This window comes from Muscardinus avellanarius (genome assembly GCF_963383645.1).
Source record: "Muscardinus avellanarius genome assembly, chromosome: 18".
In the NCBI taxonomy this organism is placed as follows: Eukaryota; Metazoa; Chordata; class Mammalia; order Rodentia; family Gliridae; genus Muscardinus; species Muscardinus avellanarius.
The window spans coordinates 20,398,533-20,420,828 of NC_137804.1; the positions used below are offsets into that span (position 1 = coordinate 20,398,533).

At 47.3% G+C, this 22,296-nt stretch overlaps 1 protein-coding gene across 1 annotated transcript in view; it reads right to left on the reverse strand.

Moving 5' to 3' along the window:
• The window catches only part of KAT2B (lysine acetyltransferase 2B), a gene marked incomplete at both ends in the record, with an annotated part of 113,029 nt that extends 103,896 nt beyond the window's left edge, over positions 1–9,133 (reverse strand). The window contains one exon of the mRNA XM_080715983.1: positions 8,912–9,133. Within this exon, the coding sequence (XP_080572109.1) occupies positions 8,912–9,133 (222 nt within the window). The remainder of the gene's footprint in view (positions 1–8,911) is intronic.
• Positions 9,134–22,296: the final 13,163 nt, after the last annotated feature.

The following is a 22,296-nucleotide window of genomic DNA, read 5'->3' on the forward strand; positions in this document are numbered from 1 at the left end:
ACCTCAACAAACCCTATGACAGGTCAGACCTTGTTGATTTGCTAGAAAGAAAAAAAAAAAAAACAGAATTAAGTCTGCCAATGTGTATAGGCAACTGAGTTTAAATCCGCTGGATGGTTAAAAAAAAAGAAAAGCCTGGCCGGGCGTGGTGGCGCACACTTGTAATCCCTGCACTTGGGAGGCTGAGACAGGAGGATCGCACAGGTTCGAAGCCAGCCTCAGCTACTTAGTGAGGCTCTCAGCAACTTAGTGAGACCCTGTTTCCAAATAAAATATAAAATAGTTCTGGGAATATAGCCCGGAGGTAGAAAGCCTCTGGGTTCCACCTCCAGTACCACCACCAAAAAAAAAAAAAAAAAAAAAAAAAAAAGAAAGAAAGAAAGAAAGAAAGAAAGGCCTGTAATCCCATTACTTAGGAGACTAAAATAGGAGGATCACAGGTTCCAGGCCAGCCTCAGCTAATGAGACCTTGTTTCAAAATAAAAAATAAAGCTGGTGTCGTGGTACATGCCTATAATCCCAGTACTTGGGAGGCTGACACAGGAGGATTGCAGTTCTATGGCCAGCTTCAGCAACTTCTTGTGACCCTCCACAGCTTTGTGATATCTTGTTTCAAAATAAAAAATAAAATAGGGCTGAGGGTGTGACTCAGGAATAGAATGTCCCTGGTTCCAACCTGGAGTACCACAAAAAAATAAATAAAATAAAATGACCTAGGGGTGTAGCTCACAGGTAGAATGTCCCAGTTTCATTCCCCATCACACACCCACTCACACACCTTGAACAGCGCTGTTTCACAAATCCCTATTCGTGAACACGAAGCCCAACAGTCCTCAGTAGAAGACTGGATTCTGATTCACCCTGTAAACTTTCTCAGGCACAAAACAATAGCAAATTGCAATCTGACGATTTTACAGGTTGAATTTCCACCTTCCCTGAAAATTTGGGACACAGAATTAAATTTAGATTTTTTTTTTTTTTTTTTTTTTTGCAGTGCTGGAGATTGAGCCCCAGGGCCTCACACATGTTAGGCAAGCACTCACTCTGCTACATGCTCCACCCTTTTAATTTTCTTTTTATTTTGAGAGACAGGGCCATGCTAAATTCCTAAATCCTCAAATCTGCCATCTGCGTGCCTCAGCCTCCAGGGTAGCTGGGATTATAAACCTGTACCACAGCACTGGCTCTCTTGGCTTTTTGTACTCTACCTGCTAAAAGAAACATTTTTTCCTTAGTGTAGAGAGCTCTATGATACTTTACAGCCCTTTAGGATAAGTTCTAACACATGAAACAATTGCAATAGATACATGTAGCGATAGATTTATCTAAAGACTGATCCATCTTTTAAAACAACACTGTATCTAACTTATTCTGTATCTTATATCCTACTGGAACAATGCTACCTACCTGAAGACTCTCCAAAAAGATACTCTTAATTTGGCTTCTGTTTGTAAAACCAATAATCAATGGTTAAAAAATATCACCCTAGCCGGGCGTGGTGGCGCACGCTTGTAATCCCAGCATTTGGGAAGCTGAGACGGGAGGATCGTGGTTAAGCGGACAGCCTCAGCTACTTAGTGAGGCTCTTTGCAACTCAGTGAGACCCGGTTTCAAAATAAAGAATAAAAAATAGGGCAGGAGGTGTAGCTCGGAGGTTGAATGCCCCTGGGTTCCATCCCCAGACCTGCAAAAAAAAAAAAAAAAAATCACCCTAAAAAGTTGGCAGGAGGGGGCTACAGGTGTAGTTCAGAGGCACACTGCTTGCCTCGTTTGTATGAGGCCCTGGGCCACATCCACAGCACAGCTTAAAAAAAAAAAAAAAGTTGATGGAGGAAACATTTTATACATGATTTATGAATATTAATAGTATTTTTGTGGTCTGGGGATAGAACCCAGGGGCATTCTATCTCCAAGCAACACCTCCAGCCCTAATTTTTATTTTTTTATTTTGAAACAGGGCCTCACTAAGTAGCTTAGGCTGGCTGCAAACCTGGGATCCTCCTGTCTCAGCCTCCCAAATGCTGGGATTACAAGCATGCGCCACCACGCCCATCTTGACATACAACTTTAATCCAAGATACTGAAGAGGCTGAGACAGGAGGATCACGGTTTCTAGGCCAGCTCAGCAGCCTAGTAAGACCCTGTCTCAACTAAAAATAAATCAGGTAGGGGATGTAACTTGATGGTAGAGTACGTGCCTAGCATGTGTGAGGCCCTAGGTTCAATCACCTATAACACACCCAGGTGTGATGGCACATGCTTATAATCCCAGTCCTTGGGAGACTGAGACAAGACGATCACAAGTTTGTAGCCAGCCTAAGCTACTTAGGCCCCTGCAACTTAGTGAGACCCTGTTTCAAAATAAAAGAAAAAAGGGTGTAGCTTGGAGGTAGAATGCTGTTGGGTTCGATCACCAGTACCAAAAAGAATCTATTCTATGATTCTAAACAAACTATCAAATAATCACACTTAATACAAGTCGCATAGGGCATGATAGTGAATACTTGTAATCCCAGTACTTGGGAGACTGAGACAGGAGGATCCCAGGTTTGCAGCCAGCCTCAGCTGCTTAAGAGGCCCTCTGCAACTTAGTGAGACCCTGTTTCAAACTAAAGAATAAAAAAATAGGGCTGAGGGTATATCTTGGAGGTCGAATGCCCCGGGCTCAATCCCCATTATTGCACATGTGCACATGCACGCGCGCGCGCACACACACACACACACACACACACACACACACACACCCCAAATTCCCAGGAAGGAAGAAAAAAACAGAAAATTTGGGCAATTTCTAATATAAAAGCTGGCCAAGGTGGGTAAAGAGGATCAGAAGTCTGCAAGAAGACTTGAGAGTTAATTTGGGTTTGTTTGGGGGGAAAGTCTGTTGTTTTAGTGGAGATGGAACCCCATGGGCTTTACACATGCTAAGCATGCATGTAGTACCACTGAACATGCCAAGAGAATATATTTTAAAGTGAGAAGACCCTTTGCAACTCAGTGAGACCTTGTTTCAAAAATAAAGACTAAGACAGGTGTGGTAGCACACACTTGTAATCCCCGTGCTTGGGAGGCGGAGACAGTAGGATCGCGCTGGTTCAAAGCCAGCCTTGCTGGCTTAAGAGACCCTGTTTTCAAATAAAACATATAAAAATAGGTGTCTGGGAGTGTAGCCCAGAGGTAGAAGGGTTTCCAGGAACCCCAGTACCACTCCAAAAATAAAAATAAAATGATAGGACTGGAGTGTAGCTCGAAGGTAGAATGCCCCTGGATTCCATCCCCAATACCGCAAAATAAAATAAAATAAAAAATAAAGGGAGAAGAGAAGAGCTTTCAGGTCCAGTGAACAATGTGTGCAAAGGCCCTGAGCTGGAAGGGAACCATGCAGTCCAGGCCATAAAGAAGAAAAGGACCAGAGATTGCAGGTGCTGGGCCTTATGGACCCAGAAAGCAGACACAAAGGATCCGAAGCATTGCATCGCATGGCGCATGGTCAGACCTACATTTTGAAGCTCGTTCTGTCTGTGTCACACAGAAGCAAGCAAAGTGACCCTCTGGTGCAATCTCCGCTAGGACACAGTTCAAAGAACTTTCCCCTGGATCCTGCAAAACAAGTTTCCCTCTCTCTCTCTCTTTCTTTCTTTCTCTCTCTCTCTCTCTCTCTCTCTCTCTCTCTGGCACGGCATTCCACTCTGGCTGTTCACTAGCTCCCTCCTTTTGCTGTTTTGCCTGTGCAGTTTAAAGGTCAGACCTTTTATCATGTTCGAGGCCCATGTTTCTTTCAAAATTCCCAATTAAACGACCTCATCTCTTCCCAGGTCCTATCCCTTACCATCACCCTCTGTCCTCTCTTGTGTGCCAGAAGCCTGCAGCTAAAGGCGAAGCACTGGCTCACTGTGGGCTTTCTATCAAGGGCAGAGACTGGCTGCCAAAGACCCACAGATATTACTCTCCCATAGCTTGCCATACCCATGCAAGGACAGTTTATTTACTTATTTTTTTGGTGGTACTGGGGGTGGAACCCAGAGGCTTTTCTACCTCCAGGCTATACTCCCAGACCTATTTTATATTTTATTTGGAAACAGGGTCTCACTAAGTTGCTGAGAACCTCACTAAGTAGCTGAGGCTGGCTTCGAACCCGTGTGATCCTCCTGTCTCAGCCTCCCAAGGGCGGGGATTACACGTGTGCACCATCAGGCCTGGCACAAGCACAGTTTAAAATAATAAACTAAACCCAGGCACAGTGGCTCACACATGTAATCCCAGCACTTGGGAGGCTGAGACAGGAAGATCACAGGTTCACAGCCAGCCTCAGCAATTTAGTGAGGCCCTTCACAACTTAGTGAGACCCTGTTTCAAAATAAAATAGGGTAGGGGGTATAACTGAGAGGTAGAATGTCTCCCCACCCGTTCAACCCCCTAGCATGATAATAATAATAAAGGTCTGAGGACAGCCTTAGCAATTTTGTGAGGCCCTGTTACAAATTAAAAAATAAGCCAGGCATGGTGGCGCACGCTTGTAATCCCAGCATTCTGGAGGCTGAGACAGGAGGATTGTGGTTCGCAGACAGCCTGAGCTATTTAGTGAGGCCCTTTGCAACTCAGTGAGACCCTGTTTTAAAATAAAGAATAAGAAATAAGGCTTGGGTTGTCACTCGGCGGTATAATGTCCCTAGGTTCCATTCCCAGTACCACCATAAGTAAATAAATAAATAAATAAAATAAGAAGCCAGTGTAGTGGTGCAAGCTTGTAATCCTGGCACTTAAGAGGCTAAGATAGGAGGATTGCAGGTTCAAGGGCAGCCTCATCTACTCAGTGAGGCCCTCTGCAACTTAGTGAGACCCTGTTTTTAGGTGTGGTGGCACATGCTTCTCATCCCAGTACTTGGGAGGCTGAGACAGGAGGATAGCAGGATCTTGGCCAGCCTCAGCTTTTCAGTGAGGCCCTCTGCGACATAGTGAGATTCCTGTTTCAAAATATAGAATTAAAAATAGGGCTGGGGGTGTAGCTTGGAGGTAGAATGCCCCTGGGTTCAATCCCCAGTACATTACACAGAAAAATAAATAAAAAATAGGGCTGGGCATATAGCTCAGAGATAGACTGTCCCTGAGATCAATCCCAGTAACACACACACACACACACACACACACACACACACACACACACAAACACAACACACACTGGTGATAATAATAATTAAAAATAAAAAAAGCTGAGGATGGTGGCATGCACCTGTAATCCCAGTTCTTGGGAGATCAAGACAGGAGGATCACAAGTTTGAATCCAACCTCAGCCTCAGCAACTCAGGTTCTCGGCAACTTAATGAGACCCTCTTTCCAAATGAAAAAACAATAAAATAAAATAAAATAAATATATATATATATATATGGCTATATGATTGATTGATTGATTGATTAAACAAGCCAGATGTGGTGGCACATGCCTGTAGTCCCAGTACTTGGGAGGCTGAGACAGAAGGATCACAAGTTCCGGGCCAGCCTCAATACTTAGGCCGTCTACAACTCAATGAGACTCTGTTTCAAAATCAAAACAAAGAATAAGACTGAAGGTGTAGAAGGCCTCTGGGTTCCATCCTCAGTACCATTAAAAAAAAAAAAAAGTCTGAAGACAGCCTCAGCAACTTAGCAAGGCTCTCAGTCACTTAGTGAGACCCTATTTTCAAGTAAAAAAAAAAATAAAATGGGGAGGTGGTATAGCTGAGAGGTAGAATGCCCCTGTGTTCAGTGCCCAGCACCAAAAAACCATAAAGGTAATAATAATAATCTGAGATAGCCACACTCCCCTTAGGAGTCCAGATTCCCCCTTGCCTCCTGGGCCACACACAGCCCCTCCCCCAGCCCAGGGGCCCCTGGCTGGGCTCCAAGGGGCAGAATGGCTTTCAGTTTCTCCGCTAGCAGAGGCTTTCCCCAGCCCCACCCAGTGTTGCCAAGAAGCCCCAGCAGCAAATGACGCTTCACCCAGGAAGTCACTGCCAAGTTTCCCTGAACCGTACTGACAGTGGTTCTCTTCCTTCCTCTCCAGGACCCCAACTCGTGAATCTACACAAGTCCAGGCACACACACATGCGCACACATATGCCCACGCGTGCAGTCAGTGACTCCAGAACAGATCCGGGGTGTCAGAGGCACCTAGCCCAATGCCTAGCACCCCTTTGGGGCCCTCAAAACATTTATTGAATAAATCAGCAAATAAAAACACACTTTTTCAGCTGAGTGTAGTGGCACAAGCCTGTAATCCTAGTTCTTGGGAGGCTGAGACAGGAGGACTGAAGATTTGACATCAGCCTCAGAAATGTAATGAAACCGTTTCAAAATTAACAATTTTATAAAACGCCCCCGTTCCGATTCCTGGGAGGGGTGGGGGTAGAAACAGACTTTCAGCGTCTCCTAGCAGTGGAAAGAGAGGACTTTAACAAGAAAGGTTGCCTGGTATGTTGGTGCATGGCTATAATCAGTACTTGAGAGTTTGAGACAGGAAGACCACAGGTTCGAAGCCAGCCTCGGAAACTTAGCCAGACTGTTCCAAAATAAAAATAAAAAGTCTACGGCCATACCACCCTGAACGCGCCCGATCTCGTCCGATCTCGGAAGCTAAGCAGGGTCGGGCCTGGTTAGTACTTGGATGGGAGACCGCCTGGGAATACTGGGTGCTATAGGCTTAAAAAAATAAAAATAAAAATAAAAAGCGCTTCGGGTATAGCTATGGGGTACAATGTCACCGAGTTCAATTCCTAGTAGAAAAAGAGAGAAAGAAAGAGAAAAAAAAGAAAGAATATGAGAGAAAAGGAAAACCTTTCTATGAGTTTGGTTGAGTATGTGAACAGGAAATGCAAGCCACAAACTTCAGAAGAGATGATACATCTCACTTATGGAAATGTGTGTGTGTGTGTGTGTGTGTGTGTGTGTGTGTGTGTGTTTTACTGGAGATAGAATCCAGGGGCATTCTAAATCTGAACTACACCCCCAACCCTATTTTATTTTTATTATTTTATTTTGAAACAGAGCCTCATTAAGTTGCTGAGGCTGGCCATGAACCTGCGATCCTCCTGTCTCAGCCTCCTCAAGACTTGGATTACAAGTTTGTTCCACCATGCCCTGCTCACTCCTGGAAATTCTGAAGTGTCAAAAACATGAAGACGGGGAGAGGGGCTCTACGCCCATAGTTTAAGACAAACCCAAAACTTCAGGAAAGTTTCCAGCCATTAAGGCAATAGCCAGCAGTAGGGGAAAGAGGCGCTGTCGATGAGAACCCAATAAATAAATGTAAAAATACGTGCTTGGGAGGCTGAGACAGGAGGGTCACAGGTTCAAGGACAGCCTCAGCAAACAGCGGGGACTCTCCGCAACCTAGGGAACCCTTACTTCCAAACAAAAATAAAATAAGGCTGAGGGTATAGCTCAGAGGTACAGCGCCCTGAGTTTAATCCCCAGGACCCCTGAAAATAAAAGAAATAAAAGTAAAAGTGAAATAAAGGCAGGACAGAAACACTGATGATAATTCCTGCAGAGCCCGCCGGGGCTGCCAGCGCCAAGCCCAGCGTGTGACACACACGGCTGCCTTCGGTAACGCAGTCCCCTCTTCATCAGAACCAACTCCTGGGCTCGCCTCCTTCCTTAGAAGCACACGGTACACTTCACCCTCTCTGCATTCACCACGTGGCACCCCCCCCCCCAGTTCCCATTTCCTCTGCTGAATTCAAAAGCTCCTGGTAAGACTGTCCAGGTCTGAGCAAGGGTCCTGCCGCACCCCACCGAGCCAGCACCGCTTCTCCTCCAAGTCCCTTAGGAAAATGCAGATTCTCAGCTGATCCTCAGAAGCCCGGGGCTCCCCCAGGGGAGATCTCCAAGCACATCAAAGTTTGCAGAGCATGGGGCTCGAGCCCGGGCTCCCTGGGCAAATATTAATGGAACAAGGACAAGACACAGAGAAAGCGCTGCAGGGATGCGCCGGAAGGTGTGGGAGCGGGGTGAGCACGCACATTCCGCTACCATTGATGGAGCGCTCCTGTAAATACTCAAACAGCACCGCCGGGGAGAGATGCTCTCGCCGGATGAATCATCTGCACGCCACGATTCACGGGTGCCCCTGCGCCCGGGCTCGGGGGACGTGGGATCGAGGAAGCCGAGCCTGCGTGCGGCGTGCGGGAGCAGCCCTGGGGAGGCGTGCGCGCCCGAGTGCTCTTCCCGGCTCGGCCACAGGCCGCAGGAGCTGGAGGCCTAGACCCCGCCTCCCTCAGCTGTCACCCTGTCAAAACAAAGCCGCCGCTGACAGCGCAGGGCCAGTCCGGCCGGCGGCCTGGGGCGGGCCTCCCGCCGCGGGCGCGAAGCCCCGGGCCGGGGTCTGCAGCGGGGGGGCCCGGAGCCGCCCTCCACCTGCGCCGCGGGCTGTCACCTCGCCAAACCCCGTGCAGACCCCGAGCAGCCGGGACGGCGCTTGAACTAAACAACTCATAATAATGCAAAGATGCCCGAGCCCGGCCGCCCGCGGGACCCTCCCCCGGCGCCGTGCCCACCTGCCCGCCCGCAGCCCCGCGAGCCCAGGACCCTCTCCGTCCTCCCTCCCTGAAGCCAGCTCCTCCCGGGGGGGGGGGAGGGTGGCGCTGCGGTGCCCGGGGAGACGAGGAGACGGTTCCCGGGCCCGGGGTAGTTGCCCCCACCGAGCACTGTTCCAGGGCCGGGAAAGTGTCTCCGGCGAGCTCCTACAGAGCCACAAAGCCCCAGGGTAGCCCGGGAACTCGGGCTCCCGGGCTGGGAGGAGCAGCCCGGGAGCACCAGGCTCTGGGCGTGGGCGATCCCGGTGCCGCCCCCGGGGGCCCGGGCGGAGGCGGCCCGGCGGGGGGAGCACTTCCGCGGCCGGCGGGCGGTGGGGGCGGGGGTCCCGGCGGGCGGGTACCTTGCAGGCGGAGTACACTCCGAGTTTCTCCAGTTTCTTGGCCCGCGGGGCGGAGCGCAGCTGCGCCTTCTTCACGGCGATCCGGGCCGAGCCGCCGCCGCCGGGTCCCTCGGCCGTGCCCGCCGCAGCCACCGCGGTCGCCGGCCCGCAGGCGCCCGAGCCCCCCGGGGAGCACTGCGGAGCGGGCGGCGCCCCCGGCCCGGCGCCGCCGGCCTCGGACATGCCGCCCCGCGCTGGGCTGCCGGCGCCGCGGCCGCCGGGGTCTGCGCTGGGGCTCGGGGACCCTCCCCCGCGCCCTCCCGCAGCGCCCACCCCCGCCCCGCCCCCGGCCCGGCCCGGCCCGCGAGGGAGGAGCGAGGAGCGGCGAGGACTCGCGGCCGCCCGATCGCCCTCCTCCCGGCTCCGCGGGCATGATCCGCGGCCCGGCGCCCCGCCGCCGCCCGCCAGGGGGCGAGGCCCGGCCGGGAGGGGCCGCGCCAGGCACCTGCCGCCCCCCCGCGCCCTCCCCCAGCCCGCGGCCGGCTGGGGCCGGGAGGAGGCGCGGGGAGCACCTCCCGCCTCCCGGCCCGCCGCGGCGCTCCACCCTCTCTCTCCCCGGCGCGCTCAACTTCCTCCACCCTAGCGGGAGCCCGAGGAAAAGAAAATATTTTTTTTGAAAAGTACCCGTCCATGCTAATTCTTTTTTCCCTTCTTCTTCTTCTTCTTCTTTGTTGCTGATGCACCCAGATAAAGGCGCGAGGTGGCCCTTCCCCCCACCCCCTTTACGCTTTTTTTTTTTTTTCTGTCTTTTAAATACTTTCGATACAACTTTTAAAGAATGGCTCTGTTCCCATAGTCAAGACTGGACCAAATCTGTCCCAGGAAGGAAAAGACTTCATGGATTATGATCTGTCATTTTTCGTTTGAAAGCGTCGGTGGCTAAAAGGACGGTGGTCTGCAAGCGTTGTCAAAATAAAACATTAAAAAAAAAAAAAAAAAAAACTGCGCACAGTGGAAAGTTTGAATACAGCAAGTTTGTTCCAGGGGTTGTGTCTCTGCTTGATGGGATTATGGTCTCTGGCTGCTTTTTTTTTTTCTTCCTAAAATGTTAATAGTTTAAAATTTAATAGTACTACCACATTGCATGTTAATGGGGGAGGGAGGAATATAGCTTCTAAGAGGAGTATTGATTTTTATCCTCACACCTTTAAAAATACTCAGTTCCCTCGTTGAAGCTTGAAAACTCCTGTTGTCGGCTGGGGTGACAATGGGGGCCGAGTGTGGAGCCCTGGAGCACACGCACTGCAGCGTGGGGTTTGGAAGTCGGGCAGCCCTGGTCCACCATGCTAGAGCAGGTGCTGGGTCCAGCACGGTCTCTCAGGATGCTTCTCCCGCGTCCTACTTTTGCAGAGCAAATGTTATCGTATGTAATTTGGGTCATAATGTGCTTATGATTAGAGTCTTTGCAAGCTTTATAGCTCTCGTCCAGCTCTACCCACGGATGCCTTAAGGAATGTGGTTTTCTTTGGAAACATTCCCTGTTTATTGCAGTCAATTTCCTTTTTCCAGATTTTTTTTTTTTTTTTTTTTTTTTTTTTTTTTGGCGGTTCTGGGGAATGGAACCCAGGGGCATTCTACCTCCGAGCTACATCCCCAGCCCTATTTTTTATTCATCATTTTGGAACAAGATCTCACTAAATTCCAGGGGGGCTCACTAAGTAGCTGAGGCTGTCCACAAATCGAGATCCTCCTGTCTCAGCCTCCCAAGTGCTGGGTTTACAAGCGTGCGCCACCACGCCTGGCTCCTTTTTCCAAATTCTGTGTTCTTTTCACTTTTCATTCTGGGTGATTTAGGGTATTTTTGTGTTTGTTGTTTTTTGCGGGGAGGACTGGGAATTGAACCCCAGGGGCATTCAACCTCTGAGCTACACCCCCAGCCCTATTTTATTTCTTTTATTTTGAAACAGAAACTTATTAAGTTCCTGAGAGTCTTCCTAAATTGCTGAGGCTGGCCTTGAACCTGGGATCCTCCTGGCCTTTCTCAATTGGAGTTCAGCGTGAAGATATGAAACAGCAGGCTATTAGCTCTTATCAGCTTCCATCCGGACAATTAATTAACTTCATTTTTTCTTTCTCAGCTGGATGGCATTTTGCCTTACCACTCTTGCTCTCTCTTGGTCCTACTGAGATTTTCTGCAGATTTTTTTATTTTAATGTCAAAGCAGATCAAAGCGCTTCCCCTATGCCCCCCCCCCAGATATTGGGGCTCCTACTGAGGACCTTGCCCATGCTGGGTGAGCACCCTACCACTGAACTGTGTTCCCCAGCCCTTTTATAATTTTGTTTTGATATAGAATCTGGTTAAATTGCTTGAAATGACCTGGAATTTGCAATTCTACCTCAGCCTCCTGGGTAGCTGGGATTCCTAACCTGCATCACCATGCCAGCGTAACTTTTTATACCACGATGTGAACAGATAACCATAGGGCTTTGCCCAAAAAAATGGAATGGTCCATTTGAGATTTTACACATTTTGCTTGATGTAAACATTACAGAAAAAAAAAAAAATTTCTGTAGTCAGGCAGGCCTGATGGCGCACGCTTGTAATCCTAGCATTCGAGAGGCTGAGACCGGAGGATCACGGTTCATGGACAGCCTCAGCTACTTAGTGAGGCCCTTCGCAACTCAGTGAGACCCTGTTTCAAAATAAAGAATAAAAAATTGGGCAGGGGGTGTAGCTCGGAGGTCAAATGTCTCTGGGTTCCATCCCCAGATCCGCAAAAGAAAAAAAAAAAAATATGTACCAGTAGTGGAATGGCCTAGGAAGATTTGGGAAAGCTCTGATTATTAATATATTTCAAAAGAAAATAATTGATATATTTCAAAATAGTTGTGTCAAAATGGCGGCAGACATGGGTAAAGAAAGGACTTGATTTCTGCCTAAAACAGGCAGCTATTCCAATGTAAATTAACCTAGCTCAAAGTAATTAACCAGTCAATAGGAGAGGAGAACTAGGCCTGTCTCTATCTAAAGACAGATCTTAGGAGAGCAGAACTAGGCCTTTCTCTAAAGACAGATCTACATGATTGTATAAGCTAGCTAAGATGATAGGAGGGGTTGACCTTCATGAAAGGAGACACCCCGCCAACACCTTGCTAGGGGAGGTACCTTACAGGGTAAGGGGAGGTACCTTACAGGGACGTTCACTATGTCAGAGTCACGCAAACAAGATGGAGGTCACGGGTATAAAAGGCCGAGTCCATGTGTAAGCCCTTTGGTGTAATCATTCGAGTCATCCCCTCATGCCATTTTGGCATGGGGCTGTATTTCTATTTTCTGTATTTCTATCTTTCTAATAAACTTCTTTAAATCTTCAGCAATGGTCCAAGCTATGCATATTTATTCTTAGCTTAGGACAAGAATCCATGTTTTTTTCTTCTGTTTGGGGTCGTTCTGGATTTCGTTATGGGTTGGGGGAAAGTGTGTCCGGGACCCTAGCAGGGGTCACCGGGAAACAGTTTCCACAAACCATATTCTCCCAATCTGTAACAGAATAGATAAATAAAATATCGAGGGGAAAACTCAGACTTAATTAATATTATCCCACACATCATCTCCCCTCCAACACCTCAGTGGGGTGGGGGGCTCTCTTTAGACCTGTCCTCTGGCTTCCTCCCCTCAGATCCTCCAATCCTTCCCTAGTCCTTTCCCAGGTTAAGTGGTCCTCTTCTTAGCCTAGCAACCTAAATTCTAAAGACAAGCCCCACCTAAATAGTTCTAAATAATCTTTAGAACTTGCGCACGTTGGCTCACATTTGTAATCTCAGTACTTGGGCTGAGAAAGGATCACAGGTTCTTGGCCAGCCTCATAACCTTGAGATAATCTCAGCAACTAGAGAGACCTCCTTTCAAAATAAAAATTAAGCTGGGTGTGGTGGCACTCGCTTGTAATCCCAGCATTGGGGAGGCTGAGACCAGAGGATGGCGGTTCGTGGACAGCCTCTGCTACTCAGTGAGGCCCTCTACAACTTAGTGAGACCCTGTTTCAAAAATAAAGAATAAAAATTATGGCAGGGGGTATAGCTCACGGGTCAAATGCCCCTGAGTTTCATCCCTAAACCCCGCAAAAAAATAAAAAAAATTTTTTTAATTAAAAAAATATAAAGATTAAAAATAGGGCTAGGGCCGGGCATGTAGGCGCATGCTTGTAATCCCCGCGCTTGGGAGGCTGAGACACGAGGATCGCACAGGTTCAAAGCCAGCCTCAGCTACTTAGTGAGGCTCTCAGCAATTTAGTGAGACCCCGTTTCCAAATAAAATATAAAAAAAAAGGTCTGGGAGTATAGCCCCGAAGTAGAAAGCCTCTAGGCTCCACCCCCAGTACCACCAAAAATAAAATAAATAAATAAATAAATAAATAAATAAATAAATAAATAAAATAAATAAAAATAGGGCTGGAAGTGTAACTCTTGAGGTAGAATGCCCCTGGGGTTCAATCCTCAGAACTGTAATAATAACAATAAACCCCACTTAGGAAGACTTTGTAACTCCCCTCCTTAGTCTTGATTCTGTAAATTTTTGTGGGGTCTACTTGGTGAAAAGTAACGTGCCTAAAAAGAATTACAGAAAGGCAGGCATGGTGGTGCATGCTTGTAATCTCAGAATTCGGGAGGAATTCTGTAGGATCGCGGTTTGCAGACAGCCTCAGCTACTTAGTGAGGTCCTTTGCAACTCAGTGAGATCCTGTTTCAAAACAGACTCAAAAAATAGGGCTGAGGGTGTAGCTCAGAGGTAGAATGCCCCTGGGTTCCATCCCCAGTACCACACACACACACACACACACACACACACACACACAACACACACACACACACACACACACACACACACACACAAATGGAGGGGAAAAAATTACAGAGAAGCTGGGTGTGGTGGTGCACAGTTATAATCCCAGCATTTGGGAGGCTGAGACAGAAGGATCACGGTTTGTAGACATCCTCAGCTACTTAGTGCAGCCCTTTGCAACTCAGTGAGACCATTTCAAAATAAAGAATAAAAAATAGGGCTGGGAGTGTTGCTCAGTGGTAAAATACCCCTGGGTTCCATCCTCAGTACCACCAAAAAAAAAAAAAAAAAAAGGAGCTAAGAGTAGTGGTGTATGGTTGCAATCCCAGCAATCTGGGAGGCCAAAGCAGGTGTCACACAAATTGGAGGCCATCTTGGGCAACTTATTGAGACACTGGCTCATAAAAATAAATAAATAAAAAGGGGTAGGATCAAGGCATGGTGATGCACACCTGTGATCCCAGTACTTGGGAGACTGAGACAGGAAGGAGGATCCCAGGCTCAAAGCTTGTCTCAGCAATCTAGCAAGATTCTATTTCAAAATGTAAAGGGCTGAGAGTACAGCTTGGAGGTAGAATGCCCAAGAGTACAATTCCCAGTACCCGAAAAGAAATTTTTTTTTTTTTTTTTTTGGTGGTACTGGGGTTCCTGGAAGCCCTTCTACCTCCGGGCTACACTCCCAGACCTACTTTTACATTTTTGTTTGGAAACAGGGTCTCCTAAGCCAGCGTGCGCGGCTGGCTTCGAACCTGCGCGATCCTCCTGTCTCTGCCTCCCAAGCGCGGGGATTACAAGCGTGCGCCACCACGCCCGGCTGAAAAGAAATTTAAAAATATATTAGAAGCCGGGCGTAGTGGCGCACGCTTGTAATCCCAGCATTTGGGAGGCTGAGACCAGAGGATCGCGGTTCGCGGACAGCCTCCGGTACTTAGTGAGGCCCTCCGCAACTCAGTGAGACCCTGTTTCAAAATAAAGAATAAAAAAAAAAAAAATTGGGCAGGGGGTATAGCTCAGAGGTCAAATGCCTCTGGGTTCTATCCCCAGATCCACAAAAATAAATAAATAAATAAATAAATAAATAAATAAATAAATAATATAGTAGAAAGCCCAGCCTGGTGATGTCACTTGTAATCCCAGTACTTGGGAGGCTGACTCATGAGCATCACAGGTTCGTGGCTAGCCTCAGCTACTTAGTGAGACCCTCTACAACTTAGTGAGACCCTGTTTCAAAATAAAGAATAAAAAATAGGGTTGAGAATGTAGTTCAGAGGTAGAATGTCCCTGGACTCAATCCCCACCCAGTACCACAATAAATAAACAAATAAATAATAAGTAAATAAATTAGAAACTGGGCATGGTGTTGCATGCTTATAATCCCAGTACTTGAGAGGCTGAGGTAGGAGAACAGCAGGTTTGAGGACAGCCTCAATAAATAGTGAGACTCTCATCAACCTAGCCAGACCTTCTTTTTTGTGTGTGATATTGAGGATTGAACCCTGGGGCATTCTACCTCTGAGCTACACTTCCTGCCCTATTTTTTCTTTATTTTGAAACAGGATCTTACTAATTTTCAGAGAGCCTCACTAAGTAGCCTTACTAAGTTGCCTTGCAGTGTGGTACTGAGGGTAGAACCCAGGGTCTTTTCCTACTCCCAGACTTATTTTATACTTTATTTGAAAACAGGGTCTCACTAAGTAGCTGAGGCTGGTTTCGAACCTGTGCAATTCTCCAGTCTCAGCCTCCCAAGTACTGAGATTACAAACTGCACCACCACACCCAGCCTGGCCTTGAATTTTTAATCCTCCCGTCTCAGTCTCCCAAGTACTGGGATTACAAACATGCACCACCACGCCCAGCTTTGGAGAACTTTTTCAAAATAAAAATAAAGCCGGACACTTCTAAACACAGTAGTCCAGAGACTGAGATATGAGGATTGCAGGTTGGAGGACAGCTTCCACAATTTACTGAGGCTATCAGCAACTTAAGGAGGCTCTGTTTCTAAATTAAAAAAAAAAAAAAAAAAAAGCTCCCGTGTGGTGGTGCACACTTGTAATCCCAGCATTTGGGAGGCTGAGACTGGAGGATCACAGTTCAAGGCCAGCCTCAGCTACTTAGTGAGGCCCCTGGCAACTCAGTGAGACCTTGTTTCAAAATAAAGGATAAAATATAGGGCTGGGGATGTAGCTCTGAGGTAAAATACCCCTGGGTTCCATCCCCAGTAGCAAGAAGAAAAAAAAAAAAAAAAAAAAAAAAAAGATCTGGAGGCACATTCTGGAGGTAAAAGGCCTCTGGGTTCCATCCCTAGTACCACAAATAAAATAAAAATAAAGCCGGGCATGATGGCTCACACTTGTAATCCCAGCATTCGAGAGGCTGAGACTGGAGGATCACAGTTCCTGGACAGCCTCAGATACTTAGTGAAGCCCTCTGCAACTCAGTGAGATCCAGTTTCAAAATAAAGAATAAAAAAGCCGGGGGTGATGGCGCACGCTTGTAATCCCAGCATTCAGGAGGCTGAGACTGGAGGATCGCGGTTCGCAGACAGCCTCAGCTACTTAGTGAGGCCCTCTGCAACTCAGTGAGACCCGGTTTCAAAATAAAGAATAAAAAATAGGGCAGGGGCTGTAGCTCGGAGGTCAAATGCCCCTGGGTTCCATCCCCAGACCCGCAAAAAAAAAAAAAAAAAATAGGGCAGGAGGTGTAGCTCGGAGGTCATATGCCCCGGGGTTCCATCCCCAGACCTGCAAAAAATTAAATTAAATTAAATTAAATTAAATTAAATTAAAAATAAAATCGAACTGGGGAGTATAGTTCTGAGGTAGAATATCACTGGGTTCAATCCCCACCAAAAAAAATCGAGAGGTGTGGGGATGTTGATAAGGCTGTAGCTCAGTGGTAGAGCGCCCCTAGGTTCAATCCCCAGTACTACAAAAGCAAAAACAAAAAACGAAAAACCTGTTGGAGCTAGACTCCAGAGTGGAGATTCAAGTCCTGGATGACAGACCCCCTTAATGCTTAAGTCAGCCTGCCTGCCCCTCCTCCTGTAAGAGCTCTTTGTGCCCCTAAATCCTCAAGATGAGCCTCTGAGGAGACTCCCTCCATCCTCCGGGCGGCCCTTGGATAAACCTGATTCCTTCTACCCAGCTCTCCTTGCCCAAGTGGCGGCCTTAGAGCAGCAGGCAGCTCAGACTTACTCCAGTAACAAAGTCCCCGTCAGAATTCCGGAGGCAGGCTATTTCCAGGATGTTCAGGAGTAGAAGTAGCCAGCCTCTTTTTTTTTTTTTTTTTTTTTTTCCTGAAGATTTAAAGAAGTTTATTAAAAAGATAGAAATACAGAAAATAGAAATACAGAAAACAGTTACAGCCCCATGCCAAAATGGCATGAGGGGGGAGGGCGGCCCGGGCCAACTCACCACTCCCTAGCCAGCCTCCTTTTAGTCCACCCTGAAAACCATCGGGGTCTGAATGGTGAATGGCTTGTGACCTTCATTCCGTTCCTGCTCAGAGCGCCCAGTTGACTCGCTGCCTTGGCCCACAGTTTCCAGGCCTCCTCCAGAGCCTAGCATCAGAACCAAGCAGGGGGTTTTCAAGGGCAAAGGATTCGGGAAGCTTGTTAAGCTTTTCCTATGCACAGGGCACTTTTCAGAAGTAAGCACCAAAAGCCAGGCGTGGTGGCACACACTTGTAATTCCAGCATTTGGGAGGCTGAGACAGGAGGATTGCTATTCGAGGATAGCCTTGGCTACTTAGTGAGGCCCTCTGCCACTCAATGAGACCCTGTTTCAAAATAAAGAGTAAAAAAAGGGTTGAGGGTGCAGCTCGGAGGTAGAATGCCCCTGGGTTCCATGCTCAGTACCACCACCACCACCACACACACACAAAAAAAAAGTAAGCACCAGGAAGCCGTGCATGGTGGCACATACCTTCAATCCCAGGATTTGGGAGGCTGAGATAGGAGGATTGCATACTGGAGGACAACTTCAGCAATTTACCAAGACACTCAGCAACCTAATGAGACCCCTTTTCAAAAGAAAAAGAGCTGGGGGTGTAGCTCAGAGGTAGAATGCCCCTGGGTTCAATCCTCAGTCTCACAAAATAAGAAATAAATGTAAAGAGAAAGATTTAGAAAGATACATATTGATCTATTGATTAATTGCCTTTTACCAGGTCCCCTTGAGAGAAAACTGATCCTTCCTAGGCTCTGTACATCCAGTTCCCCACCCAAAGTAAATACTTCATAAATACTTTTTATTAACCTAAAAATACTTTTTATTTCAACTTGATCCTTTGTCTCTTTAGACATCACCCTTGGCCTAAACTTTAGCAACAATTTACATGGTGTGTGTGTGTGTCATTGCGTGTGTGTGTGTGTGTGTGTGTGTGTGTGTGTGTGTTGTGCTGGCAACAGAATCCAAAGCCTACTAGGTAAATCTCTACCACTGAGCTACACTCTCAGCACTGCTTACTGGTTTGTTTTGTTGTTGATAGTACTAGGATTGAACCCAGGGGGCCTTCTACCCCTCAGCTTCATCACCACCCTATTTTTTTATGTTAAAAGAGAATCTGAGTTGGATCAACTGGCTTCTTTTATTTTTTAATATATATATTTTTATTGGTGCATTGTAGTCAAACATCACGGTGGAATACAAGTCTTGTGAGGGTATACAAGCACACATCATCCAATTAGCCCTTATCCCCTCCCCGTCCCGTTCCCTCCCCCTCCCTCAATCCCATGCTTGATTTGGTGATTAACTTTGATTCATTTGTTTAAGTATATCATGGGTTTTAAAGAGATTACATCTTCCCCCATCCCATCCCCTCTGATTGGCCACCTTAATTGCTCTTCCATGGGGCCCTTTCTTCAACTAGACCTCCTCCCATTACCCATTTCTTCCTAGTTTTTGCATATTAGGGAAAGCATTTGATTTTCTATTTTCTGTGATGTTTCTTTATGTATGCCGCATTGCAAGTTCTGATCCCATTCCTGAAGGCCCCGCACCGGCCTGGGCCCCCAGCAGATTCTGATCCTAGCCTATCTGGCTCAAGCACTGGCCTTGCCTCATGGCAGGCCGCAGTCCCGGCCTCGCTGGCCCTGGCACCAGCCTCACCCCTCCCTTGGCAGACTCTGATCCTGGCCTCAGAGGACCCAGCACCGGCCTTGCCTCACAGCATACTCTGATCCTGGCCTCACTGACCCTGGCACCAGCCTCACCAGTCGGCAAGCTCCGATCTCAGCTTTGGAGGCCCCAGCATTGGCCTTGCCTTACAGCAGGCTCCAATCCCGGCCATGCTGGCTCTGGTTCTGGACTCACCCCTTGGCAGGCTCCGATCCCTGCCTCGGAGGCCTCAGCGGATCAACTGGCTTTTAACCTGTGATACTCCTGTCTCTGCCTCCCAAATACTGGGAGTATAGGCTTGCACACCAAACCTGTTTTTATTTATTCATTCATTCATTCATTCATTCATTCATTTATTGGTGGTACTGGGGATTGAGTCCAGGTGCATTCTACCTGCAAGCCAGCCCTGTTTATTGTTTGTTTGTTTGTTTGTTTTATACTGGGGATGGGACCCAAAGTCATTCTTACTCAGAACTACACCCTCAGCCTATTTTTTAGTCTTTTTTCTTTTCTTTTGTTTTTTTGTGGGTCTGGGGATGGAACCTAGGAGCATTCAATCTCCAAGCTACACCCTCTGCCCTATTTTTTATTCTTTATTTTGAAACAGGGTTTCACTGAGTTGCAGAGAGCCTCACTAAGTAGCTGAGGCTGTCCGTGAACCATGATCCTCCAGTCTCAGCCTCCCAAATGCTGGGATTACAAGTGTGTGCCACCACACCCAGCTTTTTTTAGTCTTATTTATTTATTTATTTATTCATTTATTTATTTATTTATTTTGCGGGTCTGGGGATGGAACCCAGGGGCATTCGACCTCTGAGCTACAGCCCCTGCCCTATTTTTTATTCTTTATTTTGAAACTGGGTCTCACTGAGTTGTAGAGGGCCTCACTAAGTAGCTGAGGCTGTCTGTGAACCGCGATACTCCTGTCTCAGCCTCCTGATTGCTGGGATTACAAGCGTGCACCACCATGCCAGGCTCTAGTCTTTTTATTTTTGAAACAGGTTCTCACTGAGTTGTGAAGGGCCTCTCTAGGCACCTGAGGCTGGCCTTGAACCTGTGATCCTCCTGTCTCAGCCTCCTAAATACTGGGATTACCAGGATGTGCCACCACACCAGGTTTACTAAGCCTGTTTTTTTGTTGATGTTGTTTTTTTTGTTTGTTTGTTTTTTTGGTTTTTTTTTTTTTTTTTGGTGGTACTGGGGGTAGAACAAAGGGGCTTTTCTACCTCTGGGCTATACTCCCAGATCTATATTTTTTATACTTTATTTGGAAACAACAGGGTGTTACTAAGTTGCTGAGAGCCTCACTAAGTAGCTGAGGCAGGCTTTGAACCTGTGCGATCCTCCTGTCTCAACCTCCCAAGCGTTGGGATTACAAGCATGCTCCACCATGCCAGCTACTAAGCCTATTTCAAATACTAAAAAATAGTCCAAGATTGGTGGCACATGCCTTGAATCTCAGTACCTGAAGGCTGAAACAGGAGGGTCACGGATTCCAGGCCACCCTCAACAATTTAATGAGACCCTGTTTCCAAAATTAAAAATAGCCAGGCATGATACCACATGCCTGTAATCCCAGTACATTGGGCTGAGACTGGAGAACCACAGATTCAAAGAGCCTCAGCAAGTAGTGAGACTCTCATCAACCTAGTGTGACTCTTTTTCAAAATAAAAATAAAATATGGATGGGGATGTAACTTAGAGGTAGAATCCCCTTGGGTTCAATCCCCAATACAATAAAAATAAATAAATATAAGCTAGTGTGGTGGGGCATGCTTGTAATCCTTGTATTTAGGAGGCTGAGACAGAAGGATTGTGGTATACAAACAGCCTCAGCTACTTAGTGAGGCCCCTTGCAACTCAGTGAGACCCTGCTTCAAAAATAAAAAAGAATTAGGGCTGGGGGTGTTGCTCAGAGGTGGAATGCCCCTGGGTTCCATCTCCAGTACCGCAAAATAAATAAATAAATAAATAAATAAATAAATAAATAAATAAATAAAGTCTGGCATGGTGGCACAGGTTTAGTAATTCTAGCACTCGGGAGGCTAGGACAGGAGAATTCCACAGGTTTGAAGCTAGCTTCAGCTACTTAGTGAGGCTCTCAGCAAGTTAATGAGACCCTGTTTGCAAATAAAGTATAAAACATATAGATCTGGGAGTGTAGCCTGGAGGTAGAAAAGCCCCTGGGTTCTGAAACAGGGTTTTTTTTTCTGAGCCCCCCAAGATGAAAAGGGGGGGTTACCTGAGAAGAAACCTGGAGTTTCATCATAGATGAAATGGAGTTTCTTGAGAAAAACTCAGCATCTCCGTACAGGGTTCTTGTCTACGGTGAGTGAAGAATGACACCCGCAGACCTCAGGAAGGGGAGTAAAAGGTTTATTGGAAGCAGCAGGGAATGGGGAAAGGTGGCTGAACACCCCAAAGGGGCTGGAACTCTGGGGTCCAGCAGCTCCCTTCAGGACAATACCTGAGAGTAGCCCAAGCCGAAATGCCTTTAGTTGCAGGCTGCTTTCTTCCAGAGTCCACGCGATCTACCGAGAATAGGAAAAGAGGCAGAACACCACTCGGGCTGTCGGGTCTTCTGGTGTTCAGTAGTTGCCTTTAGGTCACTACCCGAGTGTCGCCCGAGCCAAGTGCCATCAGTTGCAAACTACTTTCTCACAGAGTCCACGCAATCTGCCAGAAAAGAGGTGCAGGTCGGCCCTGGTCAGCCTTGATGTCCAGCAGAGGCCTTCAGGTCACTACCCAAGAGTAGATTGAGCCACATGCCCTCAGTTGCACTCTGCCTTCTCTCAGGGCTAATGCGACCTGCGAGAGAGAGAATAGCTCACCAAAAGGGGAGGGGGTCCCGAGAGGGAAAAGCACCAGTTTGCCGTCCGTCTAAGGCAAAGGCCTGACCATTTGTGACCTCTTTTGGTTAGGGTGACTTTGGGAATTCTGGGAAGCAGCTCTCAGGATTTGCATAGGGTATTTGCAAGTCCTTGAAGAATCTCCTTTCAGCAGTGCCAGACTTGTTAGGTGGGTTTGTTGATTAGTAAACCTATGGCTTTGTGAAGCTCTGGTCCTTCTTATCTCTGAGACTCTGGAATTTCAGGAATTTGTCACCCCTCAGGAAACTCAGGAAATTAACTTCTTTCTACCTAGGCCTTTTCCCTATCTGCCTATTTCCTTTCTATCTCCTCAGTTCCACACAGTACCACAAAAAAATAAAATTAATTAATTAATTTAAAAGACTGGAAGTACACCTCAGAAGTAGAATACTCCCAGGTTTAGTGCCAGTATCTAAATAAATAAATATAAAAAATATATTTGCCAGGCTTGGTGGTGCACAGTTATAGTCCCAGCATTCGGGTTCTCAGACAGCCTCAGTTACTTAGTGAGGCCCTTTGCAACTCAGTGAAACCCGGTTTCAAAATAAAGAATAAAAATAGGGCAATGGGTAT